Source organism: Atractosteus spatula, chromosome 4, assembly GCF_055471065.1.
Source record: "Atractosteus spatula isolate fAtrSpa1 chromosome 4, fAtrSpa1.hap1, whole genome shotgun sequence".
In the NCBI taxonomy this organism is placed as follows: domain Eukaryota; kingdom Metazoa; phylum Chordata; class Actinopteri; order Semionotiformes; family Lepisosteidae; genus Atractosteus; species Atractosteus spatula.
Window position 1 is genome coordinate 26,763,068 of NC_142709.1, and position 24,835 is coordinate 26,787,902.

At 34.7% G+C, this 24,835-nt stretch overlaps 1 protein-coding gene across 3 annotated transcripts in view; it reads left to right on the forward strand.

Moving 5' to 3' along the window:
• gpc5a (glypican 5a) overlaps positions 1-24,835 on the forward strand; it is a 365,485-nt gene that overhangs the window by 197,820 nt on the left and 142,830 nt on the right. For 2 of the 3 annotated variants that reach the window (XM_088913593.1, XM_088913596.1), the window contains exon 7: positions 3,969-4,128. In XM_088913593.1, coding sequence (XP_088769719.1) covers positions 3,969-4,128 — 160 coding nt within the window. Of the gene's footprint in view, positions 1-3,968; positions 4,129-16,772; positions 17,168-24,835 lie in introns of those variants that run through there. The other variant, XM_088913595.1, reaches the window with a different exon arrangement.

Sequence of the window (24,835 nt, forward strand, 5' to 3'; positions counted from 1 at the left end):
TGCCCTGCAACAGGTTTAGTCCTGTTCATCAATGCAATTTATCCTCACTGGGCCTAGCAAAAAAAATGCAGCCTGCCTGTTCAACACCTGTGATCCTCCTCAGTACAGCCGAAACTTAGTTTTTTCTAACCTCACCTGCTAATTCCCAGAGGTCAATAGGACAATAGATTTAATATAGGACAAAAAAAAATCACCTTAATGCTGATATGTAATAATAATAAAGTATAAGGTGCATCTCAATTTGATTGAATGTTATTTATTTTTGTCATTTTTTTAATACGGGGGTAACTGTAAAGGAAGACATGGGATGAAGAAACAATTCAGATTACTGATTCAGACAATGATTCAGACATACATGAACGTGAGCAAGAGAAAGAGTTTGCTGTCATATTTTCTAAACTTCCATTTATTTAATTACAAACCATATATGTAAAAAGGACACAAGGGAGCTCTGAAAACACATATATAGTCAAACATTTGCAACAGATATTTATTCTACCTCAAACTGTCAATCAGGATGAGTGAAGGAATTGGGCAACTGGAAGGAAACTCAGATTGTGATTCAGAGGACAATATGGTCATTACATTGATAAGGGAAAATACACATTTACATCTAATAGGGTTAAAGATAAAAGTGTATATGTGCTGATATTTATGCAGCTTGTTTGACAAGAACCAGATTTTCACTAGAGAGAAATAGATTTACTCAAGTGGAAATAGGAGAATTCTGAATAGGAGGATAGAATTCTGGTGGAATGCAGAAAATATAATTATCTCATAAAACACAACACACAAATTGACTTTTCCCTTTTCTATAAACAGTTTTAATTAATTGCATTTTGTGAATTTACTTTGATTTTCAAGTGAGTAACTAAATGCAAATTATAAACAATTCAATAGAAAATCACTCCTGTCTGGAAAGATGTTCATCAGCCTTAAAAGGGTATTGTCTTCTTTTTTTTCATTTTGCCTGAGCTCTGAACTTAATATGCTAAACTTAGATTTAAACTAATAATTTTTGCCTTAGTTATTTGAAATCCACTGCAGTTGATTTTGGGTTTGAGTTAATGGGTTTAAAAATTAACTTGCATGTTTTTGTGGAATATTTAGCCCAGTCTTTACTTCTGCTGACAACAGGATTGTCAGTCACGCAGTGTTAAATTTATTATATTTACTGGGAGGTTCTAGAACTGGGAGGTTCTTCTGTGGCCCTCTTCATGTTACATTCTTCTGCAGAGAAAGGTGATACTAGGTTACCAATTCAAAGACCGAAAACTCATTACCTAGCATAGCCTTTATGTAGCTAGAAATGCTTTACTATAAATTATCTACCTTAATTTTCTATTTCGATGCTGCTTTACAACAAATCTTAAAATTAAGAAGGAAATCTGAGCAAGCTTCAGTTTGTTCAAAATGTGAGAAAAATCCTTATCCTAACACAAATAATACTGTTCTGTAGGTTCCTGTTGTGGCATACTTATTCAAAAATGTAATAAGCTATATGAAACACACCTGTAGTGAATCACATCTGTGATTTTGGGTAGTCCCAAAGCCTACCTCAACCACTCAACTACCCTGGTCAGCCAGCTCTAAAAGTTTAATACAGGCCATATACAGTACCTCGTAAGACCTACAACTATGGCCAAAGACGCTACCATCATGAAAGACAGAGAGGAATTCAAAACTGCAATTGTGGGCAATGAGGAACAAATAAAAGCTATAAGCACTGTAAACTATAAAACTACAGTCATGGAACTTCTTTTCTGTAGTGTAATGCTGTTGGTTCCAGGGGGTGGGACTTCCTGTGACATTTTCATAGATGGGGTACCTGTCATAATTTGACGAGATACATATCCTCCTATTGTTCCCTACTTACCATACTTGTACATTTGTGGGATGAATTGGAACAACATTTGGCATCTAGGGATTACACACATGAACACAAGCTCCTCCAGGCTATATGAGAGGAAGAAAGCATAATCCAATAAGGCAGCATCCGCAAGCTGGTGCAATGCAGGTGTGCACATGTACAGCTTGTATTGCTTCCAAAGCTGGCTATTAGCCTTTGATCACTATCAGAATAATGAATTTACATATCTAATGATTGTTTAATAAAGAGTTAGTTTTCCATGCTACAAAAGATCATTATTTTCCTAATAAATACCCTTATGAACTTGTTGCAGTTATAAATTGCTTAGTATATATGACATGACCTTTATTGTTTTTTTCTTATATAATATTGTGCTTTAATTTGCTCTCTTATACTCGCATATAAAGTATACAAATGAATAAAAACAATTATGTGAAAAAGATATATTTCAAAAGACCAAAATATATTTTCATATATTCTATATATTCTGACTGATTTAATTCCCCTTATTTAGCTGAAACGAATAAATAAATCATGAAGTAGTTATATGTATTGGAAGGTTCTCTGTTTTATTAACAGACACTCCAACTCAAACCTGTGTTGTATAGTGATATACAGTAGACGTGGGTAATGTCATCCCCATTAAACAATGTGCTTATTGCGCAAATCCTGCTAAATTAGAAGAATTGCACAAAGTGATAAACTGTACATTATTTACTGGAGTGCAGCTGAGTTCAAAGAAGGAAGTCTGTGAAGCCCCTGTTTATTGGTACCAAACATTGATGAGACATCACAGTTCTGTACAGATTATAGAAAAGTGAATGCTGAAACTCCACCAGACATCGTATGTACTGTTTAACCATAGTCAAGGACCGATGTGCTGTTCCTTTTTGTAACAGGGTTACTCCCTGGAAATTAGACACAAGAAGAGTATTATTAGACAATGTTGTGTGGCTCTGGCAGAATTTTTCTGTAAACTAAAGAGCTATAGAGGAGACAGGTTGTGTATCACCTCTTTTTACACTTGTAAGAACATTCCAATGTTAATGTGACACAGAAGATATTATTAATAACCTTTTAAATCTGAAGGTGTTAACTCTACTTCACACCTGCATGTGAAGATCAAGTTTTCAAAATTAAAAAAAACATCAAACCTTTGATTGGATGAGAACGTCATGATTGTTTTGCAAGGATGTGAAAGTTATTTTTTTATTTATTTGTGGCTGCTGCAGTTGAACCCTTTGCAATGGCTGGAGAGTTAACACTTCCCTATCGCTTTATCAGTCTGTCTGTGAGGGGAAGGGGGGGGGAGCTCTCCTAGACAGCTGACACTCCTCCAAACGCTTAAGTGAAAAATTAATAAAAATGCCAATGTAAACATCATATTTACAATTTGTTGAAAATAAAAATGGTTGTAAAGTTCTCTAAAGCTTTCTCAGTCAAGAACGAAATTCACGTAGCCTAAATTCAATGCAGCCTAAACATTTCCCCACACACCCTGCTCCCGCTGCGATTGGAATATACAGTACACAAAGCACTGAAAGCTTTACAGTAGATGGCTTTTTCCCTTCCCTCTGGTGCTAGATGATAATGTTCCTCCCATTTTTAATCATTCTGTGTCCAAATCAAAGCGGGTAAGAGAGAGTAGGAAGAGACACAGAAAAAAGTGTATCCTGTCTTAATTTTAAATTACATTTTACCTTCATTTTTTTACTTATAACTTTGTATTTTACATATTTTCTGTTAGTCAGATTCAACATACTGTATATTTGAACAAATTATTGTAAATTACAGTTTTTACAAGATGTGAAAGAAGTGAAACAAATTACTACATTGCAAATTTTAATATTATTGATTACTAATAGTTTATGCTAACACCTGACTTTTTTATTTAGATGTAAATTAAATATTGAACTCAGTGCGACATTCAGAAAAAAACAATTGAGACTAGTCTGTGGCATTTGTATAGATGAAACTTTTCTAAATGTTATAATTTTGCATAGTACGGGGTTTTGCCGCGCATTTTGAATGGCTGCATCTGTAATTACACAATATGGATATTATATACAGTATTCAACAAATAAGCATGTTTTCTTAGTTGTTGCAGGGGAAATCCATTCCAAAGTATGGCAGCTTGGACTTGATAGAGACTGGCAGTGGGAATCATGAAGGCCAGATCAGTGGAGACTGTGATGATGAAGATGGTTGTTCGGGATCAGGAAGTGGCGAAATGAACAAAGTGCTGCAAGTCACCAAGCGTGAGTGTGCATGCTATCTACTGTATGTTATAATTTATTTGACAAAAAATCACAAAAGGACGGTATATTATTAACATCGTATAGCATTTGTACAGTAATCAAATCTGTCCCAGATGTTTTCAAGAAGTGCCATGTAGGTTCACAAGACTTTTTTCTAATACCTAATTGAAACTTACACTCTGTCCTTTCCTCCAAGCATTGGCAACCATTTTAAGACCAAAAATACCTTTATTTTTACAACCTCCTACCCTTTAAAATAAAAATGATAGTTTATTTGCCTTACAAGAATTTTTAAATGAATTCTTTTTCACAATATTATTTTCCAATAGTTTTGCTGTTTCTTTAATCTGTAGTTTTTCATTGTATAAAAAACAATTCTTAACTGGCATTAAGCCTGTCTTGACTTATCTCTTAATGTCTTTTTCTTATACAGTATATGTTTATCTTACTGCTTCCAGTTTATTTTGGTGGGTCCAAGGAACTTGTCTTCTTATTTGTCTTGGTGAAAACAAATTTACATGCTTCGTTGTTTTCATTGTTAAATTCTTGAAACTTAAGTGTTTGAAGTGTATCTTATATATACAACAAACAATTAAAATTACTGATGTTATAATTGCTAACAGAGGAAATGAAACCCAACAGACCCAGTCTGTTTCATTTTGAAGTGTTTCAAAATTACTAAGATACACATTAAAACAGCATATTGTAAATCAAAAATATTTTATCGTAATTATTGTAGCATTTTTGTGGCAAAAGTGTGATTTTCTTATAGTAAAACCCTTTACATAGTGCAGACTTTTATCAGTTCCAATGCGACTTGCAGTACGCAATCGTAAGCCATTCTTTGAAAGTCATTTAAGTCACTACTAGCCTCTTTTTTATTTTACCTCATTTGCTTTTAAATATGTTTTTTAAGTCACTATGCATAATAAATTTTTAAAAATCAAAATCTTAAATAAATAATGATCTATTTTCTAATTACTATTTCTACACAATTACTAATTATTCTGTATACTGCATGTAATTAAATGGTAAACATTTATAGTTAAATGATTAGCACAGAAAAGCACTAATGAGTTAATAAACATTTAATGTTTTTATGATTAAATTATTTTAAATGATTTTTAAAATGATTTCATTATTTTAGGATTAAAATAAGATTTTTGTGAGTCACTTGCAGCTGGATTCACTGCACCACCTGTAGTGCAGTCCTGCCTCAGATTATTTGAAAAACTAAAAGCTGTAATACACATTGCTTTTCATTATGCCACGCCACTTGTGGTATGTTGCATGGCACCTCGCACATTTTCAAAGGCTGCATATGTAACTGGAATCCAAAGTGAGCTTAACCATCAGCTGTTTATTTTAAATCCAATAGAAGCTGCAATGCATTTTCACCGATGTCTAAGTGTGTTAAGGATTTTCATTTCATTTATGACTAGGTTACCAGTTGAACAGTTTTATGTATAGTACATCCCTAGTGAACAGAGCCATTAAAAGTATTTATAGCTTTAGTATCACTCAAGGGTAAAACCTTTAGAAATAACTGTATTCATTACAGAAAATATTTTATTTCTCCTACAAAATGATTGAACATCTTAGTATCATCACTGCAGCCAACCTTTGCTTCTAAGCCAGAAAAAAGTGTTGGACTGCTTAGCTAATCACTCTTTTGAATAAAAAAAATAAAACCCTTCATTTAATAATTGTTTAATTATCTAGATTAATTTGAACTGTTCCTCATATTTAATAACTCCATGTTCTTGGTTGAGTTATCCAAGCAAATCTTGCTTGAGCATGCAAATTAGTTGATTAATCCCTCAAGTCTGGCAAAGGTCAAGAAAACATATAATCATTTTACAATAAGCATTTCCATTTACAGTTGTCAGTCTCTTTCCTTTCCTATGTACAGTATGCTTACACAATATTTTATGGATGTCCAGGGACTTTTACATCTATCATGCTGCCAGCTTTTACCAAATACTCAATTACTCTAGAAGTGTCTAGTTTCTGATCAGGGCTGACAGGTCAAACTATATACGATATATACTGCAAGACAGAGGGCATTAACAAATGTTATCATGGTTTCTGTTTTGACTCTCAACATAGCTGTAATAAAAAATGACAGCCATTCTTTGGTGAGCAGCTCCTTTATTTTAAATCTGTCTTAAAAAGAAAATTCTTGTTTTGTAAACACATAAATAGCCCTGACAATTTTTGGTGTCACTGCTATTTTTATACTGAAAAAGTATAGGGAAGCAGAAGTCTGATTAGAATTTAAGATACACCCAGACTTCTGTGCCATAACAGATTTTTTTTTTTTAAATGGTGGAACATTTATTTTCTGAAAGTGAAAAGTGTAAATAAGAATGAGGTTTGGCAATCTTAATATGAAAACAGACTTTTTATTTGTTCTTGCTGTTATAATTCCTAGGAGAGTCTATTTAATAAAGAAGCTTAGCCATAAAGTGAGGCCAGGAAAAGAAATTAAGCTTTTTATAAATCTGTCTTTCCTCTTGTTTGCTGATGAGTCAAAATCCACCTGCAGTCCAGATATGCAGCAGTTTCTGTTACATCCCCCAAAAAAACAGAGACAAAATTTAAATTAAACACAATGTGTACATTTAATATAATGTCTAAAATTAAAAAATCCACAAGCAGATTTTTTGGGTTCAGTTTGATAATTTATTGAAGTTAATATACTTTTTCCATGTCATAATTTTGAGATTTTGCAAGCTAAATGATATGCTACTGTATGTTATAAGTATATAAGTGTATATATATTGATTTATAATAAATAAAACAAAGTAAACAATAAAAGGAAGATTTGAAAGAGTTATTGTCTTAATATCAGTCTATGCTGCAGGGGAAAGAAAAGACCCTTTTACATCTGAAAACACATTTCACATGTGAAGCAGTCCCTTCTGTGTTGTCAGAGGGGAAGATTTCTTGGTATGGTGTTTTTAAACCAAACATTTCCCACATGACATTTAATGTAGCACACATGGTAATATTTTTGTTAATATGTGATGTTTAATATTATTTGAGACAATTATATTTTTGTCCAAAAACATTTTTTTTTTGCTTTCTTATTATGACAAGGCATTTATCTTTTTAGTCATCATGTTTAGTTTTACTGTCCTCTTTGGACTACATGTATAATTCATTAAAAAAACTTTTTTGTATCTATAGCATGAAGACAGTCATACTGGTGTATACTGTATCATTTCTCCATTTGTTTTCTGAGGTCCTTGAGGTTTAAAAGGCCATTAAAAGGTCAGGCTTCAGATTACAGATGCAGCCATTCAAAGTGCGCGTTACAGACACGTACCGCAGGTGGCGTCGCGCAGTGTGACGCAAGATGACGCGTGGCACCGCAGTACGTGATTGGTTGACCGACAGGGGCACTCGTGGTCTGTTGGTCTGTTGTAGAAAGACTTACAGTAAACGTCTTTGCTGTGCCCGTTGTAGATATTGAATTTTACCACTGAAGAGGAAATCTTAGTAGCTGAGCATAAAAAGAAGCATACTAGGAGCATACTGTAACGCGTGTGAAGGCCATAAACGATATTAATTTTGGAACATAAACATACAGTATATGGCTGGTCTTGGTACTTTAAAGAAAAAATACACACCAGTATTCCATTTCTCCCTAAACATTTTAAGCATCGAAGTCTTTAACTAACATGATACCGGAGTCAACAAGCATACTTTTAGAATTTGATTAAAAGGGAATATAATATGGAATCGCGTATATATTTTATGAAAGCAAGATTGCTCAGCTGGACAAAAGTACACAACCTACTGTACCTTTATCAGAAATATTTATGCATCAAAGCCTTTACCGAAGATACAGATGCAGCCATTCAAAGTGCGCGTTACAGACACGTACCGCAGGTGACGTCGCTCAGTATGACGCAAGATGACGCGGGGCACCGCAGTACGTGATTGGTTGACCGACAGGGGCACTCGTGGTCCGTTGGTCTGTCGTAGAAAGACAGTAAACGTCTTTGCTGTGCCCGTTGTAGGTATTGAATTTTACCACTGAAGGGAAATCTTAGTAGCTGAGCATAAAAAGAATAGGAGCATACTGTAACGCGTGTGAAGGTCATAAACGATATTAATTTTGGAACATAAACATACAGTGTATAGCTGGTCTTGGTACTTTAAAGAAAAAAATACACACCAGTATTCCATTTCTCCCTAAACATTTTAAGCTTCGAAGTCTTTAACTAACGCGATACCGGAGTCAACAAGCATACTTTTAGAATTTGATTAAAAGGGAATATAATATGGAATCGCGTATCTAAAGAATTTAATAATGGTATTCGTGTGCTGCGACAGGGCTGTGTAGGGCTGTTTCGCCTGCCTGTTCATGTGAGCTGTCTTGTAGACGTGACTACCAGCTGACAGGTTGTGTTTTCGAATCCAGCTGGTGCTGGTCTTTTCTTTTAACAAACATTTCTTCGAAAAAATAGAATAGCGATATTATGGACAATCAATTGACTTTTATATTTCAAAATATCGCAACATGATCGATATTTGCGATATTTTGAACATATCTTCCCTTCTGACAGCGGTGCCTGCTTCTATTGTGTGTGTGTGTGCAACAGAGTAAATTTTTAATAGCGTTTTAAGCGAATAGGTAATTAGATTGCTCGTAAACCTAATCGCTTTTTCTACATAAACACAGCATGATTACTCTCTGAAAATGCTTTTCCTTTATTTTTAAAGTAGGCTCAGATTTCAACTATAGATCGTATTATTATAAACTTTCTTGGAAAAATGTATTTTATGTAAACCATGTTTGCTATTAATTCATTTAGGGCTAAAATACGTTCATTGTCTTCCAATCGAGTCGAGTTGACATTGGAAGCCTGCCACACCCGGACTGTTAAACCAACGCATTAGCACGTCAAAGCCCATTGAGGGTATTGAGCCAGTATTGGCTTTAGTATTCCCCCCCTCTCCCCTCAATTCAATTCAATTCAAGGTGTTTTATTTGCATGACAGATGGGTACAAGCAGTGTTGGGTATGTATATTGTAACGCTTACGGCAGACAGGCACTGTGTAACAGCCGGCGCACCAGAGCAGCGCACCGAGGGAGCGTCTGCATTTATAACTTGGTTTTTAAAATTAGTCAAGCAATATGAAGCATCTTCTTTTACTTTTGAGTCCCTTAAATACATTGAACACAGCTTTCTCACCACTTAAGATTGCTCTTGATACCATCCTTACACAAAGCAGAAGGGAGATTTTAGTGCCTGAGCATAAAAAGAATAGGAGCATACTGCAACGCGTGTGAAGTCCATAAACGATATTAATTTTGGAACTTAAACGTTCAGTATATGGCTGGTCTCGGTACTTTAAAGAAAACATACACACCAGTATTCCATTTCTCCCTAAACATTTTAAGCATCGAAGTCTTTAAGTAACGCGATACCGGAGTCAACAAGCATACTTTTAGAATTTGATTAAAAGGGAATATAATATGGAATCGCGTATCTCAAGAAATTAATATGCAATAACTGAGTCAAGGGACTCAGAGGATCCAAGGCTAGACTGAGTATAATAGGCTTCGGGCTTCTATTGTGACATCTACTGTAAATTACAGAAATGTTAAAAGTAAACAAAATAAAGTAACTAAAATGTGGTCTAAAATCACCCCTTTAGACACCCCTTTTACTTCACTGGTGTCAGATATGAAAGGCAATAGTCTCCCGTTCTGTCTGCTGTGTGTTGCAGCAGAGGGACTCCCTGCCGCTGAAAGGGGCAGAGTAACTTGCATGCCCTCTAGTACAGTTTACACATGCACGACTTTAAAAGCTAGCAAGACAGGTTTCGATTCACATTAGCTGGCGAGCCTTGTTAAAAAAACGAATGATAATGTAACATGCCACTGTTCATGAACAAAGTTATACTGAGATTTCCTAAGATACGCGATTAAAAAATAAATAAATAAAAATTTGAATCTCCCGCGGAACACATTCCATAAGAATCAGTGGTTTTACAGTATATATCGCCTTTAAAGGTGGCTTCTCAAAACGCTTTACGGGATAAAAACAACCAGAACAGCAGCAACAACAATATTGTATTTCGTTGCACTTTGAAAACCAAGTAATAACTTAACTATACAGTACGTGCAAACGTTTCGTATGTTGCTGTCGTGAATGTCTGCGTACCCATAAGTATCTTATTTGCCTTGAGTCTGTCTACAGTATCTCTGTCCCACTACCCCCATCTCTCCCTCAATTCAATTCAAGGTGTTTTATTTGCATGACAGATGGGTACAATTCTTGTTGGGAATGTATACTTTGATATTTACACCCGGCGCGGCACCGAGGGAGCGTCTGCATTTATAACTTGGTTTTTAAAATTAGTCAAGCAATATGAAGCATCTTCTTTTACTTTTGAGTCCCTTAAATACATTGAACACAGCTTTCTCACCACTTAAGATTGCTCTTGATACCATCCTTACACAAAGCAGAAGGGAGATTTTAGTGCCTGAGCATAAAAAGAATAGGAGCATACTGCAACGCGTGTGAAGTCCATAAACGATATTAATTTTGGAACTTAAACGTTCAGTATATGGCTGGTCTCGGTACTTTAAAGAAAACATACACACCAGTATTCCATTTCTCCCTAAACATTTTAAGCATCGAAGTCTTTAAGTAACGCGATACCGGAGTCAACAAGCATACTTTTAGAATTTGATTAAAAGGGAATATAATATGGAATCGCGTATCTCAAGAAATTAATATGCAATAACTGAGTCAAGGGACTCAGAGGATCCAAGGCTAGACTGAGTATAATAGGCTTCGGGCTTCTATTGTGACATCTACTGTAAATTACAGAAATGTTAAAAGTAAACAAAATAAAGTAACTAAAATGTGGTCTAAAATCACCCCTTTAGACACCCCTTTTACTTCACTGGTGTCAGATATGAAAGGCAATAGTCTCCCGTTCTGTCTGCTGTGTGTTGCAGCAGAGGGACTCCCTGCCGCTGAAAGGGGCAGAGTAACTTGCATGCCCTCTAGTACAGTTTACACATGCACGACTTTAAAAGCTAGCAAGACAGGTTTCGATTCACATTAGCTGGCGAGCCTTGTTAAAAAAACGAATGATAATGTAACATGCCACTGTTCATGAACAAAGTTATACTGAGATTTCCTAAGATACGCGATTAAAAAATAAATAAATAAAAATTTGAATCTCCTGCGGAGCACATTCCATAAGAATCAGTGGTTTTACAGTATATATCGCCTTTAAAGGTGGCTTCTCAAAACGCTTTACGGGATAAAAACAACCAGAACAGCAGCAACAACAATATTGTATTTCGTTGCACTTTGAAAACCAAGTAATAACTTAACTATACAGTACGTGCAAACGTTTCGTATGTTGCTGTCGTGAATGCCTGCGTACCCATAAGTATCTTATTTGCCTTGAGTCTGTCTACAGTATCTCTGTCCCACTACCCCCATCTCTCCCTCAATTCAATTCAAGGTGTTTTATTTGTTTGACAGATGGGTACAATTCTTGTTGGGAATGTATACTTTGATATTTACACCCGGCGCGGCACCGAGGGAGCGTCTGCATTTATAACTTGGTTTTTAAAATTAGTCACGCAATATGAAGCATCTTCTTTTACTTCTGAGTCCCTTAAATACATTGAACACAGCTTTCTCACCATCCTTACACAAAGCAGAAACTGTCCGATGACTCACAGTACAAGTGGAAAGATTACAGATTTTAATCGTCTTTAATTTTGTCTTTAATTTTGCCTGTGGAGTGTATCTTATTAAGCTCTAAATTGCATTTTGAGCGCGGTTTTTTACTTTTTTTTAATTGCATTTTGGGCGCGGACAGCACATACAAGGGTTAATGAACTGCGCCAAGAAATTTAAAATAGTATTCTTTAGGTGTGAGGGTAGGAGTGGACCGCAGCAGGCATAATCAGCAAACCAGGAAAACAAAGAACAGGACAGGTGAGATGTGTATCCAGAAAGCGAGTGATCAGAAAAAGGAAATGGAAAACGCAGAAAAAGAAAACGCTTTACAGGATAAAAACAATAACAACAGTAGTGGCTGGGCAAACGATTTTTTTTATCGAAATACAAATTGAGATACTGTACTGTATAATGATGTGCATGAACAAAGGTATACTGCAATTTTCCTTAGATACGCGATTAATGCTTCGTAGGAGGAGGCGGTCTTTTCCTCTTGTCTAACAGTTTGTCCACAAACAAAACATTCCTGTTAGACAAAAGGAATTGAAAAAAAACAATTTTGTCAATGAAAACCGGTGTGTGTGTCTCTCCCTGCTGGATGTTCCTCTCACAAACTGCTGAATGAATAAAATAATTTTATTGAAAATGCGTTTGCGATTGTCTGGTATTTAATCTGGTCCCTTTTAACTGTTTTTCGATCTACTGTATTGCTTTGAGATGCCACTTTTAAAGGCGATATGTAAAATAAAGTTTTTTTTATTATTGTTATAGAGAAACATGATCAGATTTTCCCTGGTTCAGAAAAAAGATCTAAAGTGCTACACATAACTTTCTTAATTCGATGTATTTAAAGCAGTGAACTACTGTAGGTGTCACATAACATTCAGAAATACAATCACGTATTTGACAAATAAAAACGATTATAATCTAATCCTTCCACGTTTGATCCCAAAATCCCAAGAAATATAAATCTTGACGGGTAGAAAGCTATGCTGAAAGTTTATTAAGATGCTTAGAAGACAAAGATACTGTATCAATTTATGTTGCATTAGCCTGATTATGATTAAAAAACACATATAATTAAACACGCGTTTGCGATTTAAATCAGAACACGATTTAAATCAATATCGATTCCATATTATATTAGCAGAAAAGCTTAAAACTACCACTTTTTCACACGCTATTTCACATGCTAGTTAAATACTTCGATGCTTAAAATCGTTAGGGAGAAATGGAATACCGGTGTGTATTTTTCCTTTAAAGTGCCGAATCCTGGAATCTGACTGGCTGACACCCCTCTGAAGTGGTTCCATAAAATCTGGTATACGGAAAAGAAAGCGTTGATAAATACAAGTGTCTTTTAATACACTCTTTGCTGTGCTCTTGAGGATCCTTGTGATATTTTAAGCTCTAGTTGAATGATAAGTGTCGCATTTTAAATCATTTTCGTAGTTAGAAATTATGAAACGCCCTGTTAAAAGCAAGGAAGTTTTTATGCCCGTTGAAGTAAAACAAAATGCCTGACAAAGTATGGCTTGGACAGATTCCAAGTGCTTGTACAAATGTGCTAAAGAAATTATACTTTGAGTATACAGCTTGTCTAAAGTCATCCATTATTAATACTATTAGTAATATCTTCAGTAAAGGCTTTGATGCATAAATATTTATGATAAAGGTAGGCTGTGTACTTTTGTCCAACTGAGCAATCTTGCTTTCATAAAATATACCAACATTTTAATGACTGATGATTAACATGCTGTAATACACAGTTCAAAATTAAAGGCTCAAATGCTGTACATGAGAGGTTAAGCTCCCCCTGGCGGTTTTACAAGGCGACGCCGGATAGTTAACCACGTGACACCACGTTAACTGCGTCATACCGCGTGATACTGTGACACGCCCACCGGGGTATGCCGCGAAATACCTCACGCATTTTGAATGGCTGCATCTGTATTACTAATAGTATTAATAATGAATGACTTTGGACAAGCTGTATACTCAAAGTATAATTTCTTTAGCACATTTGTACAAGCACTTGGAATCTGTCCAAGCCATACTTTGTCAGGCATTTTGTTTTACTTCAACGGGCATAAAAACTCCCTTGCTTTTAACAGGGCGTTTCATAATTTCTAACTACGAAAATGATTTAAAATGCGACACTTATCATTCAAATAGAGATCAAAATATCACAAGGATCCTCAAGAGCACAGCAAAGACTGTATTAAAAGATACTTGTATGAGATACATGAGAATCCAGGCTTTTTTTATCAATGCTTTCTTTTCCGTATACCAGATTTTATGGAACCACTTCAGAAGGGTGTCAGCCAGTCAGATTCCAGGAATCGGTACTTTAAAGGAAAAATACACACCGGTATTCCATTTCTCCCTGACGATTTTAAGCATCGAAATATTTAACTAGCATGTGAATACCTAGAAGACAGAGATACTGTATCAATTTATGTTGCATTAGCCTGATTATGATTAAAAAAACACATATAATTAAACTGGTATACGGAAAAGAAAGCATTGATAAAAAAAGCCTGGATTCTCATGTATCTCATACAAGTATCTTTTAATACAGTCTTTGCTGTGCTCTTGAGGATCCTTGTGATATTTTGATCTCTAGTTGAATGATAAGTGTCGCATTTTAAATCATTTTCGTAGTTAGAAATTATGAAACGCCCTGTTAAAAGCAAGGGAGTTTTTATGCCCGTTGAAGTAAAACAAAATGCCTGACAAAGTATGGCTTGGACAGATTCCAAGTGCTTGTACAAATGTGCTAAAGAAATTATACTTTGAGTATACAGCTTGTCCAAAGTCATTCATTATTAATACTATTAGTAATATCTTCGGTAAAGGCTTTGATGCATAAATATTTCTGATAAAGGTACAGTAGGTTGTGCACTTTTGTCCAGCTGAGCAATCTTGCTTTCATAAAATATACCAACATTTTAATGACTGATGATTAACATGCTGTAATACACAATTCAAAATTAAAAGCTCAAATGCTGTACATGAGAGGTTAAGCTCCCCCTGGCGGTTTTACAAGGTGACGTCAAATGACGTCGATTAACTGCGTGATACTGCATGATACCGCGTGATACTGCAACACGCCCACCGGGGTATGTCGCGAAATACCCCACCCATTTTGAATGGCTGCATCTGTATATTCACTTAAATTGTGGCCAGTGCAGTCTGTATACTTATAGTAAATTTCTGGTTGTATGGGTCTCCATTAGCAAGTTTTTATCTATTTATTTTCCCTGTTGTTTGAAGTGTAAATTTAATATCAGAAAATTTAATATTATGTGCTGGAAGATTTTAATCTGCACATCCGCTATCCATAACTACTAAGCAAACATTACATATATACACTAGATGTATAGATAACTTCTAAAGTTCCTTCTAGATATTTTTAATGTTTGTTATTTTATTAAATGAGTAAGGAGCTTGATTACACATATTTCTGTTTCTGATCTCAATTTCTATAGGTCTTACCCAGTCTATGTGAGGAAGGCTGAAGGAATGTCCTTATTATTTTGTACATACATTCTTCATTTTATTATGGAGTGTTGAATTATAACTAACATCTGTATTTTGGTGGTTTATAACATGCTCCTAATATTATATCTTAATAATGTTTTTATATACATTTTAAACTTATAAATTATGATAATTTGAATTCCTCTGGGTTTAGTTCCTTAGCTAAAATGCTGTTTTTGATATAAAGTCATACACCTCCCCCTCTTCTATTGTTTCTGTCTTTCTATAACATTGGTGTACAGTATATTCAGTGATGTTGCATTAATCTCCATCATTCCACTGGTGAGCTGTGTTTCTGAGGTTCAAACAATATAATAATTGCCTCTAATGTGTTTAATTCATGCATTTTGTTTCTGTTACATTGTACTTTAAATGTTTCTGGATGTTATATATATATTTGTAGACATATATGGTATACAGTAGAATGTTTATAATCAGACAACAGAAGTCTTTTATTGTTAATGTATATAGTGATTTTCCGTGAGAGGTTTACAGTAGTTGTCTGGTCATTGTGCCCATTGTGTGCCATTGCAGGTTTTGACACACTGTGACTTTCTATTGGACTAAGTGGTTATTGAGAATTCATAATTGGATTGATGGCCTATAGTAGTCTTATTTTCCCAAAGCATCATGTTTGAAGTTATCTCCCAAGACACAACAACAAGCTTATTTTCCAATTTTATTTAGTTAGAATAATCAATTTAAAGTAACTTTTCTGCTACTTTTATTTTTAACTTTTAACTAATGGTCATGAGAAAGTGGTAGTAGTGGCATGGAAAGAATGCTGTGTTAATAGGTGACATCAAATCTAAAAGGGATTATCAGATTATTTTCATGATTTTAAAATTCTCTTAGACATCAATTACTTCATTGCAGTTGTTGAACAGAGGATATACTGAAGTACCATATGATATTTAATTACATTACTTTTTTTAATCTATGTATATCTTCAAATACTAGTTATTTGTTACTCGTAACTGAAATACAAATTGGAATACTACATCTTTAGAAATTTGAGGCTAGTGAATGTTTATTCATTCAAGTACAGTATATGCTGCTGGTCCGGTTCCCTCTTGTTTTCCTTATCCTCCTGTTGATTAATTTAATCTTTCTCCTGTGCTTTCTTCTGCTTCTGTTCCTGACATCCAACATGGCCCCATCACAATGTCTTTGTTTGCCTTCAGCCCTGGCTTCCTCTCCCTTGGCCCTTGCTGCTCCTGACTCCACCTCCTTAGTCCTGGGTCTGTCTGGTTTCCTACAGTATGTGTAGCTCAGTCAGGGGTGTCCTAAAGCTTTTAATGTGTGCCTTCTTTTTCTAATTCATTATTTGCCTTTCCTTCTGTTTCAATCCCTGGCTGCCAACATGGTTCCAGCACTTTGGTGCCGTCAGCCCCAGGATCTTCCCTTTCAGCCATTGCCTTGCTACTCCTGATGCTACCTTCTCTGCCTCAGGTACTGTATGTCAGGTGTACTACCTCTGGCTCAGTCAGCAGGTAACCTACCAACGACATGCCTTTTTAAATTACACCCAATTATGGTCCCTGTCTTTCTTTGAGGTCACAATTGAAAAAAAATAGATTTTTAATGGAATTGCTTGAAAAGCTGCATTCCCCTAGTGCCTGAACATTCTTCACATTTCTGTTTCTGTGCTGGTGCTTTTGAGGTCTGCTTGTTTCTTTTGCAGGTGCAAGCTTCCTCATCATATGACCAGGAGGTTGCCCCTTAACCAAGCAAGATAAGCCAAAACTCAATATTCTTAAAATCCACAGTATGCATTCATAAAACATTTGAATCTTAGATGTCATTATTCATCATGAAATGGAAATGTTCAGCTAGAGTAAGAGGGATCAGCTGATGTTCAGCTAAGAGAGATCATGATAGACAAAGCAAATTATACCCAGTTGTCTTCAATCATAATTAGTACTGACCTTCACATACTGTATCACACAAACACCCCTTTTCATATTATTGTTACATGCATCCCATCTGCATCACTGCAGCTACCTCTGTTAATTCCTCTCTCTGACTTGAAGTCTGAGTCTTCAGAGTCTGAGAAGGACTGCTCTTTAACCAAGCGAGTTAATGCAAAACGTGTTATAATTAAAATACTCAATAAACATTCACAGGGCATTTGATTCTGATTTTAATTTGTTGTTATTCCTGGTGAAGTATTTATAATATAGCTGAACTTTTTGAAGCTCACACAGTGCTCTGTAAGTTGCTGGCTTTAACAAGTAAATATGCTACTGCATAGTGAGGAGTATGGTCTTTTTACATACACTGTAGGTCTTCTTAAAAATAAAAAATAACATAGGGAATTATTCTACTAAGTCATAAACTTTTATAAAGGGCAAAAATGGCTGTGATTTCCTTGCAGTGATCTTGAACATAAATCATTTTCTAGCTTAGAGATTTAAACCCTCTTGAGATAAGCTTTTCATTTTCATTAAATCTTCTCCCACAGCTGTAGAATATTATCGGTCTGCCACATTGTCACTGGAGAGAGCAGATTTGAAAAAGAAATGAGTAAGAAAGCCAGGGACACATCACTGTTTTAACCTAGCTTCGTAAAAAATAATAAAATGAATAAAAAAATTCCACTCAAATAACTTACAATAATGGGCTATCAAAAAAAAAATATGGTTAGCAATGAAAAAATGATATAATTAAAATCTACAATGCTTTTCACAAATTAAAGCCAAGGAAAAAAGATAATTTTCTGTCTTGGTCCTGAAAGTTCAGTCCAGTTTATTTGTCATATGCACAAGTGCAATGAAATGCTTATTTGCGTGTATGTTCCGATACAAAGACATTAAGGAAGCAAAATACACCTTTCTTATAGAAAAAGAACAACTGAAACAACAAAAGTAGAAAATAACACAGTGATGAGTCATCCACACCTCTTATACTTACAGAATGCTAGATTGGTTTTATTTGAAGTTCAGGTATCTTGTGATATACAGTACTTCATTGTTGTGGCTAGTGAAAAGTCATAAGCTAGTCTGGAATTTCCAAATACATGGCATTCCAAAGGTGAAACACTACAATCAACTGTCAAATGCAACAGAACTTCAGGAGGATGGTTAGAAACTAATCTCACATATGTCTACTCACCTACATACAGTAAGTCTCACAACCAGCACTTCCCTTCATCTATCTCTCTCACATTCTGATCTACACCCTTGCTGCAACTCCCCAAGTCACTGGTCACAGTAATGAGGGGGGTTTGGCAGCCTGTTCTCTTGGTTGAGCTGCCATTCCCTTAGTTAGGCATGTTACACCAAATACTTTACATGTCTCATTTCTCTATTGCATCGATTAGGAACTAGCTGAACTACTAAATTACAAAGTGAGTTACAATCATAAGAGATGTTACAATTATCAAAGACTTGTACAAATGTATGAGGGTCAGCCAGATAGTAATGCCCTGCATTAAAAAAACATAGAAAAAGGATGAAACTTTCCAACTTCTTTTTGCAGAATTATTCAATATTCGGAGTTACACAACAATAAGTCCTCAGATGCATTTTGACCAAGTTAAAAAAAAGGTTTGTGGATGACCCTTGTAAATTAAAATGTGCAATTCAATTCAATCTTTTAAAGTTTAGATAGCAATTTTAAATGACTATCAAATGAATTACCACTTAATGTAAAAATCAATCTAAACTTTTTTTTAAATAAACTAAATCATGGCAATTAGAAATTGAATTATGTATATACATATATGCCATGATTAACAATGTAATGAATAAATTCTATTGTAATAATTATCTGTATTAAGAGATTTAGGAATAAGTGTTTAATTGATAAATCCAATATGTCCCTAGATTTTCTGATTTCATTATCATCCCCTCTTCTTTGGGGGTAATGTTTTCCAGTTTCAACATAAAACACTGATAATATTGTGCTTAGCTTGAATAAAATGATTACTGACTGGACTGCTAGAGTCCTGATGTCTTAATTGAACTACAGTGCTTACAAATTCTAGTTTTATGTTCCCTCAGGGTTCCTGTCTTATAAAGCAGACCACAAGGACATTGAATAGCACAAATAACATTCATAGCATTACAAGTCATGCCATTCATAATTTAAATATTTCTCCAAGACCTAGAATGTGGATAAACCTTTGACTTTATACTCTGTTGACCTTGAACACAATTGCCACTTTTGTAATTGCCTGGTTTAACAGAAGTGTCAGCTTTTACCTATCTGTTCTTTAAACGTTTGTCTTCCTTATACAGTATACCACAAGAATGTGGGAGTGTGAATTATCTGCCACTAGGATGTATTGATGTTGAATATTATTAAAGATTTCTGGGCTGGCAGGTGTGCAATTGTACAAAACTGACTAGATGACGTGTAATCCAATAAATCTTATTGTCTAAGCCCCTTGAAACCATTTGATACTATGTACAGTACTACATACATAATATCTATATTTATACAGTATATACAGTATCTATATTTATATTATTATTTTTTACATTAATCGAATGGTCAGTTTCCATTGAACAGATGTATTTCATTCTTTCAAACTGTTTATTGAAATATGAAGGATGGCACTTGCTGTATATAATCAGTGACTAGTTGTAAGAAAACATAATTCTGGTAGTATCAAGATGTTTCTTCCATTTTGGAATACACTGAAGTAAGAAATTCTTAATTTCATTGGAAAAAAACCTATTACTTATTATTTTAATAGACTTACTGTCTATTAGTAAACAGCAGAATGGTGCATTACAGTATGTCAATGGGGGGATTAATAGAAATAGAACTAAAATTTAGATCAATGGCTACGTTTACACCTTTAGTAATGCTATAACAGTATATGTACACAATCTCAAATTCCTTGAGACTGAAGATAACTGCTGGATTTCACAGTTTTCCAAAATAATAAAATAGCTCGGCTATACTCTATAACTAACATGCTAATTAAGTAAAGAATAACATTTTTTATGTAAAATGATTGAATAAGATCTAAAAATACTTATTTAATACTGTACATCACTATCTTCCAAAAAACTCAAAATACGTTCTTTCTGTATCTCAGTGTCATTTTCTAGGATTGGCCTCATATTCATTGTGGAGTTTATATACCAAAACATTTCTTTTCAGTTTTTGTCATAATTTCACTTTTCACTCTTACCACTGTTACTTACAGTATCACTGTCAGTGGGCCTCATACAACTATTCAAAATCCTCACACAAAGTCAGCCAAGGGGAATTCATCAGAATAAACAGCGAAACACAAACCAGTGGGCATGAGTAGAACCTACAGTATGTGAAAATTTAAAATCTAGAATAGGAGGCATTTATTTATGAAAAACATAATGAAACAAGCTACTGTACCTAGCCATGTGGTTGGGATTCTTGGGTCAGTCAGCTAGAAACTAGGTGAGCTACAGTAAATAGTCTCCTCTAATTTATAACCTTTCTTATGGTCTTATATTCTTATGTATCCCATGGGTGCTTCTGTAGTTTCCTTTGACATTTTGTCAAGTACTGCACAATTGCAGTGCAGTAAGTCACAGTAGAATAACTCAATTGGCTTCTCTTAGGATGGCTGAGTTATGTAGGAAATAATGATTTTGTCCAAAGTTGATAAATGGCTGATGCCTTTATGTAAGGTGATTTACAACATTTATTCTACATAACACGATGATCTTAATATACAGGTATCAACATACAATATTATGAGTATAAGATGATACCTGAATTCCTGAACACACTGAAAACTAGAAGAATCACTTCAGCTGTGAGAGAGAGAGAGGAAGGTAGCAAAGATAAAGCACAGGGGAAAGGACAGAGCACGTGAGAAAGATTATACATATAAATCCATCCATTTTCTAATCACTCAAAATTAAAGATCATAGGGAGCCGGAGCCTATCCCAGAAAGCATGGGCGCAAGATGGGGTACACCCTGAGCGGCATGCCAGTCCATCACAGGGCACTCACAGACACAGTCATGCGCACACACTCAGACCAGGGCCAGTTTTACCTGAAGCCAGTTATCTTACAGGTACAGTATGTCTTTGGACTATGGGAGGAAACTGGAGCACAAAGAGGAAACCCATGTTAACATGTGGGAAAACATCCAAACTTCACACAGATAGCATCCCAGAAATCCAGGGGCCCTGTGTTGCGGGGCAGCAATTCTAACCACTGCACCACCACGCCGCCCCATGCATATACATAATACTGTACCTAAAAATATACTTATAATACAAAACAATCTGGACTACTGTTTACCTTATTTGAATTGAAAAGTTTGAATTCTGGACAATTCCAAAGTTTGATGAGCTGAATTTGAGATCCTGAACCCTTAATAGTCATGGCCTTTCATCTTAATATCATATCATTTTACTGCCCTCCTCTACTCACACTCACAGGTTTGTGACCATACTGAGTTATTTTCTAATCAGAGCTCAACATAAACACTAGAAATCAATAACAGCTCTTATTACAAATTACAGAATTCCATGTAAAAGATTCTTGTGTTAACTAAAATATCAGAAGACAGCTCCACATTGTGATTAGCTGGTATACAGAAAAAAAACCCTCTTCACAAAGTAAATCCATTTAAAATCAGAGTCTAGTGATCCAGTTCTCCTTTACACAGTGAATTCAGTCATTGAACAGGATTCTAGTGCTTCCTCTTTCTCCCTTCTTCCATTTGAACAAGGACTCAGCAGGTACAACTGACCATGGAGAGTCAACTCATTCGTTCCTTTCTATTCTCCTTTTTATAGACAATTACATGTCAGTCTCTAAAGCAATAATTTTATGAACCTGAGTGTAATTTAGCAATTGAAAGGTCAGGAAGGAAGAACAATCAATGAAAAATAAAAATAAACCCAGCACACTTTAAAAATCAGTCTAACATTATAGATTTACAATAGTAAGTAAATCCAACTCCACATATTGTTACAGGAGATGATTATTAGGAATAAAAATGTACTTTTCAGGTGAAATTGAAGGTGATGTTTAAATGGTTGATTGCTTTTTTTGGAAAAATCCTCAAAGCTTAAGTTTTGTAAAAAAAAGATTGGAAACGTCAAATCCATTGACAGAATGTGCTGGCATTAAAGACAACACTTTAGAATACATTTTTACAACTTTCCAAGTTTGGTATGTTAACCGCTCTACATATACAGTAGAACCCCTTATTGCTGCAACTTCTGGCATTCCTTGAGCTGTTTTCCCTACAGTGTGTTTTGTGATTGAAGGGTGGCTAAAAGTTCTAATTTTTGCTCTTTCACTGGATTTGGGTCATCCAGAAAAGACAAATAAGGACTTGTCAATCTCCCATACCTGTATTGCTACTTTTTAAATCGTATGGAGCAATAATTCTGATGATTAGAGGATCATGATTTTATTTGTTATGAAACGATATAATGTGGGATTGCGTCCTCAAGAGGAACATTCATTTCTTGTGACGGCGGGCATTTCTCAAATGCCGATGATATACAGAACCTTGTCTGTAATTTTGCTGATCCCTTAAGAATATAGATTTCTTACCCTGTTTTTCTATACGGTATGTAGCATCTGGAATTAAATCTTTCCTTGTGTCTGTAAAGCATTCTGTATACGGCAAGGTTTCTGTTAGTTTTACTTTGGTTGCCTCAAGGTTTTCTTTCATCTTTATTCGATTTTTTTTCAAAAGAGAAATGGATGTTGCCAGTCCCAGAAAACACTTAATAAGTACATCAGTCCACAATTTAATAAAATCATCAGGTCACAGAGTAAATGCCAAATGATCAAATTTGCAGTCTCTGTGTGATCATTATTGTGTTTTATACTTTATATTCTAAAAGTGTAATATTGTATATTATTCTCATCAATTTTTCTTCATATACTGTATTTTCCAATCTCTCATCAAATAGAAAATAGGGAATCCTGTACATATTTTATACATTTTAATGATACTTTTTCATACAACTGATATGAAAAACTGTTGGGGCTAGAGGGAAAATAATATATATATATAACATACAACTGTCAAACATTTAAAAAAATCTCTGGATAATGTTGTTGCTTTGCTAGATTATTAATAGCTATTAGTTGATGGCTTGAGTAAAGATATCTGTGAGACATTATTGGCAGCTAAAAGGGCTCAAATCGATTTCCTGAAGGAAATACAATTAAAGGAAGTAGGCTAAGCCCTTTTAGTAAGTTCTTATTAATTAATAGCTTGTCACAAGAGCAGATGAAATGATATGAATACCTACTGTAGTAATTCATTTCAGATACACAGTGTAATGAAGGCTGAAGGTGAGATATCACAAGTTGAACACTAATGATGCTGAGCAATGTTATGGATATGTCTACACTACCCTAAAATGTTTTTCCCCAGATACTTTCGTCTGGGAGTAAAAGACTACTGACTTTCTATAAAACATAACTATGAGATATGGCAGTTATTATGGCATAAGATTAAACAAAGATTAAACAAAACTATTTTTTGAAAAGATAATATTATAGAATAACAAAAATGCAAAACAAAAATTATTTTTTTCAATGATACTCCGCAAAGTCTCATGATAGAAGTTACCTTTGCAATATAATTTATTCAGAGAGATCAACTGAAACATGGACTACTGTACCTTGTGCATCAAACCTTTTCAATGGTGTTATGCAAGGTACAATAATGTTTTACACTTAGACTGGCATTTGTTTAAGGGGACTAACCCATTTTAAAGCAAATCCAGCAAGTCATTAATTTTAGCTCCTAAACATAATGAATATCCCACTGTAATTATTCAATAAGGTTATGTTAGCAGAGAAAAGTCAATATGAAATAATAAAACTCACATTGTGTAAATGTTTTTATAAATATTCCTCTCAAGCAATCTCACGCTTTAGTATTTCCAGATTTAGAAGAAAAGTCATTCATATGGTATAGTGAACTGCGGCAATAAAAATGCAGTACAGATAAAAGATCATCCTGATGCTTATTTACCTAACAGCTTGGCATCAGATGCTCAGACATTGCAAAAACCTTGGTAAAATATTCTTCACGCATCACAAAATGATGGGAATTAATGATAATGATAACCATTAAACTGTTTAGTGGGTTAAGGCATGGGAAAGCTGTGACAGTTAATTGTGGCTGTGTCAGTGATATGTAGGCTTGAACCTGTCTGAAATTACCCATTAAGACCAATACCATTTCTTATGCTGGTGCTTAAAATGATGTGGGTTTTTTCCTTGATTTTAGTACCACATTTTGACTTTGCAGTACATTTTGTGAAGGTTCAAAAGCTGTCTAGAAAAAATGACCAAACAATAAAATTGAAAAATCTCTGGAAAAGCAAGGCCAAGTCTTAGTAGATTTAGTAGTATTTAGTGTCAATTAAAAAAAAACAACATCCAAAACAATAAAGAAAAACAAACAAAAATGAGTGAAACATTTAAAAAAATAAACACATTTAAAGT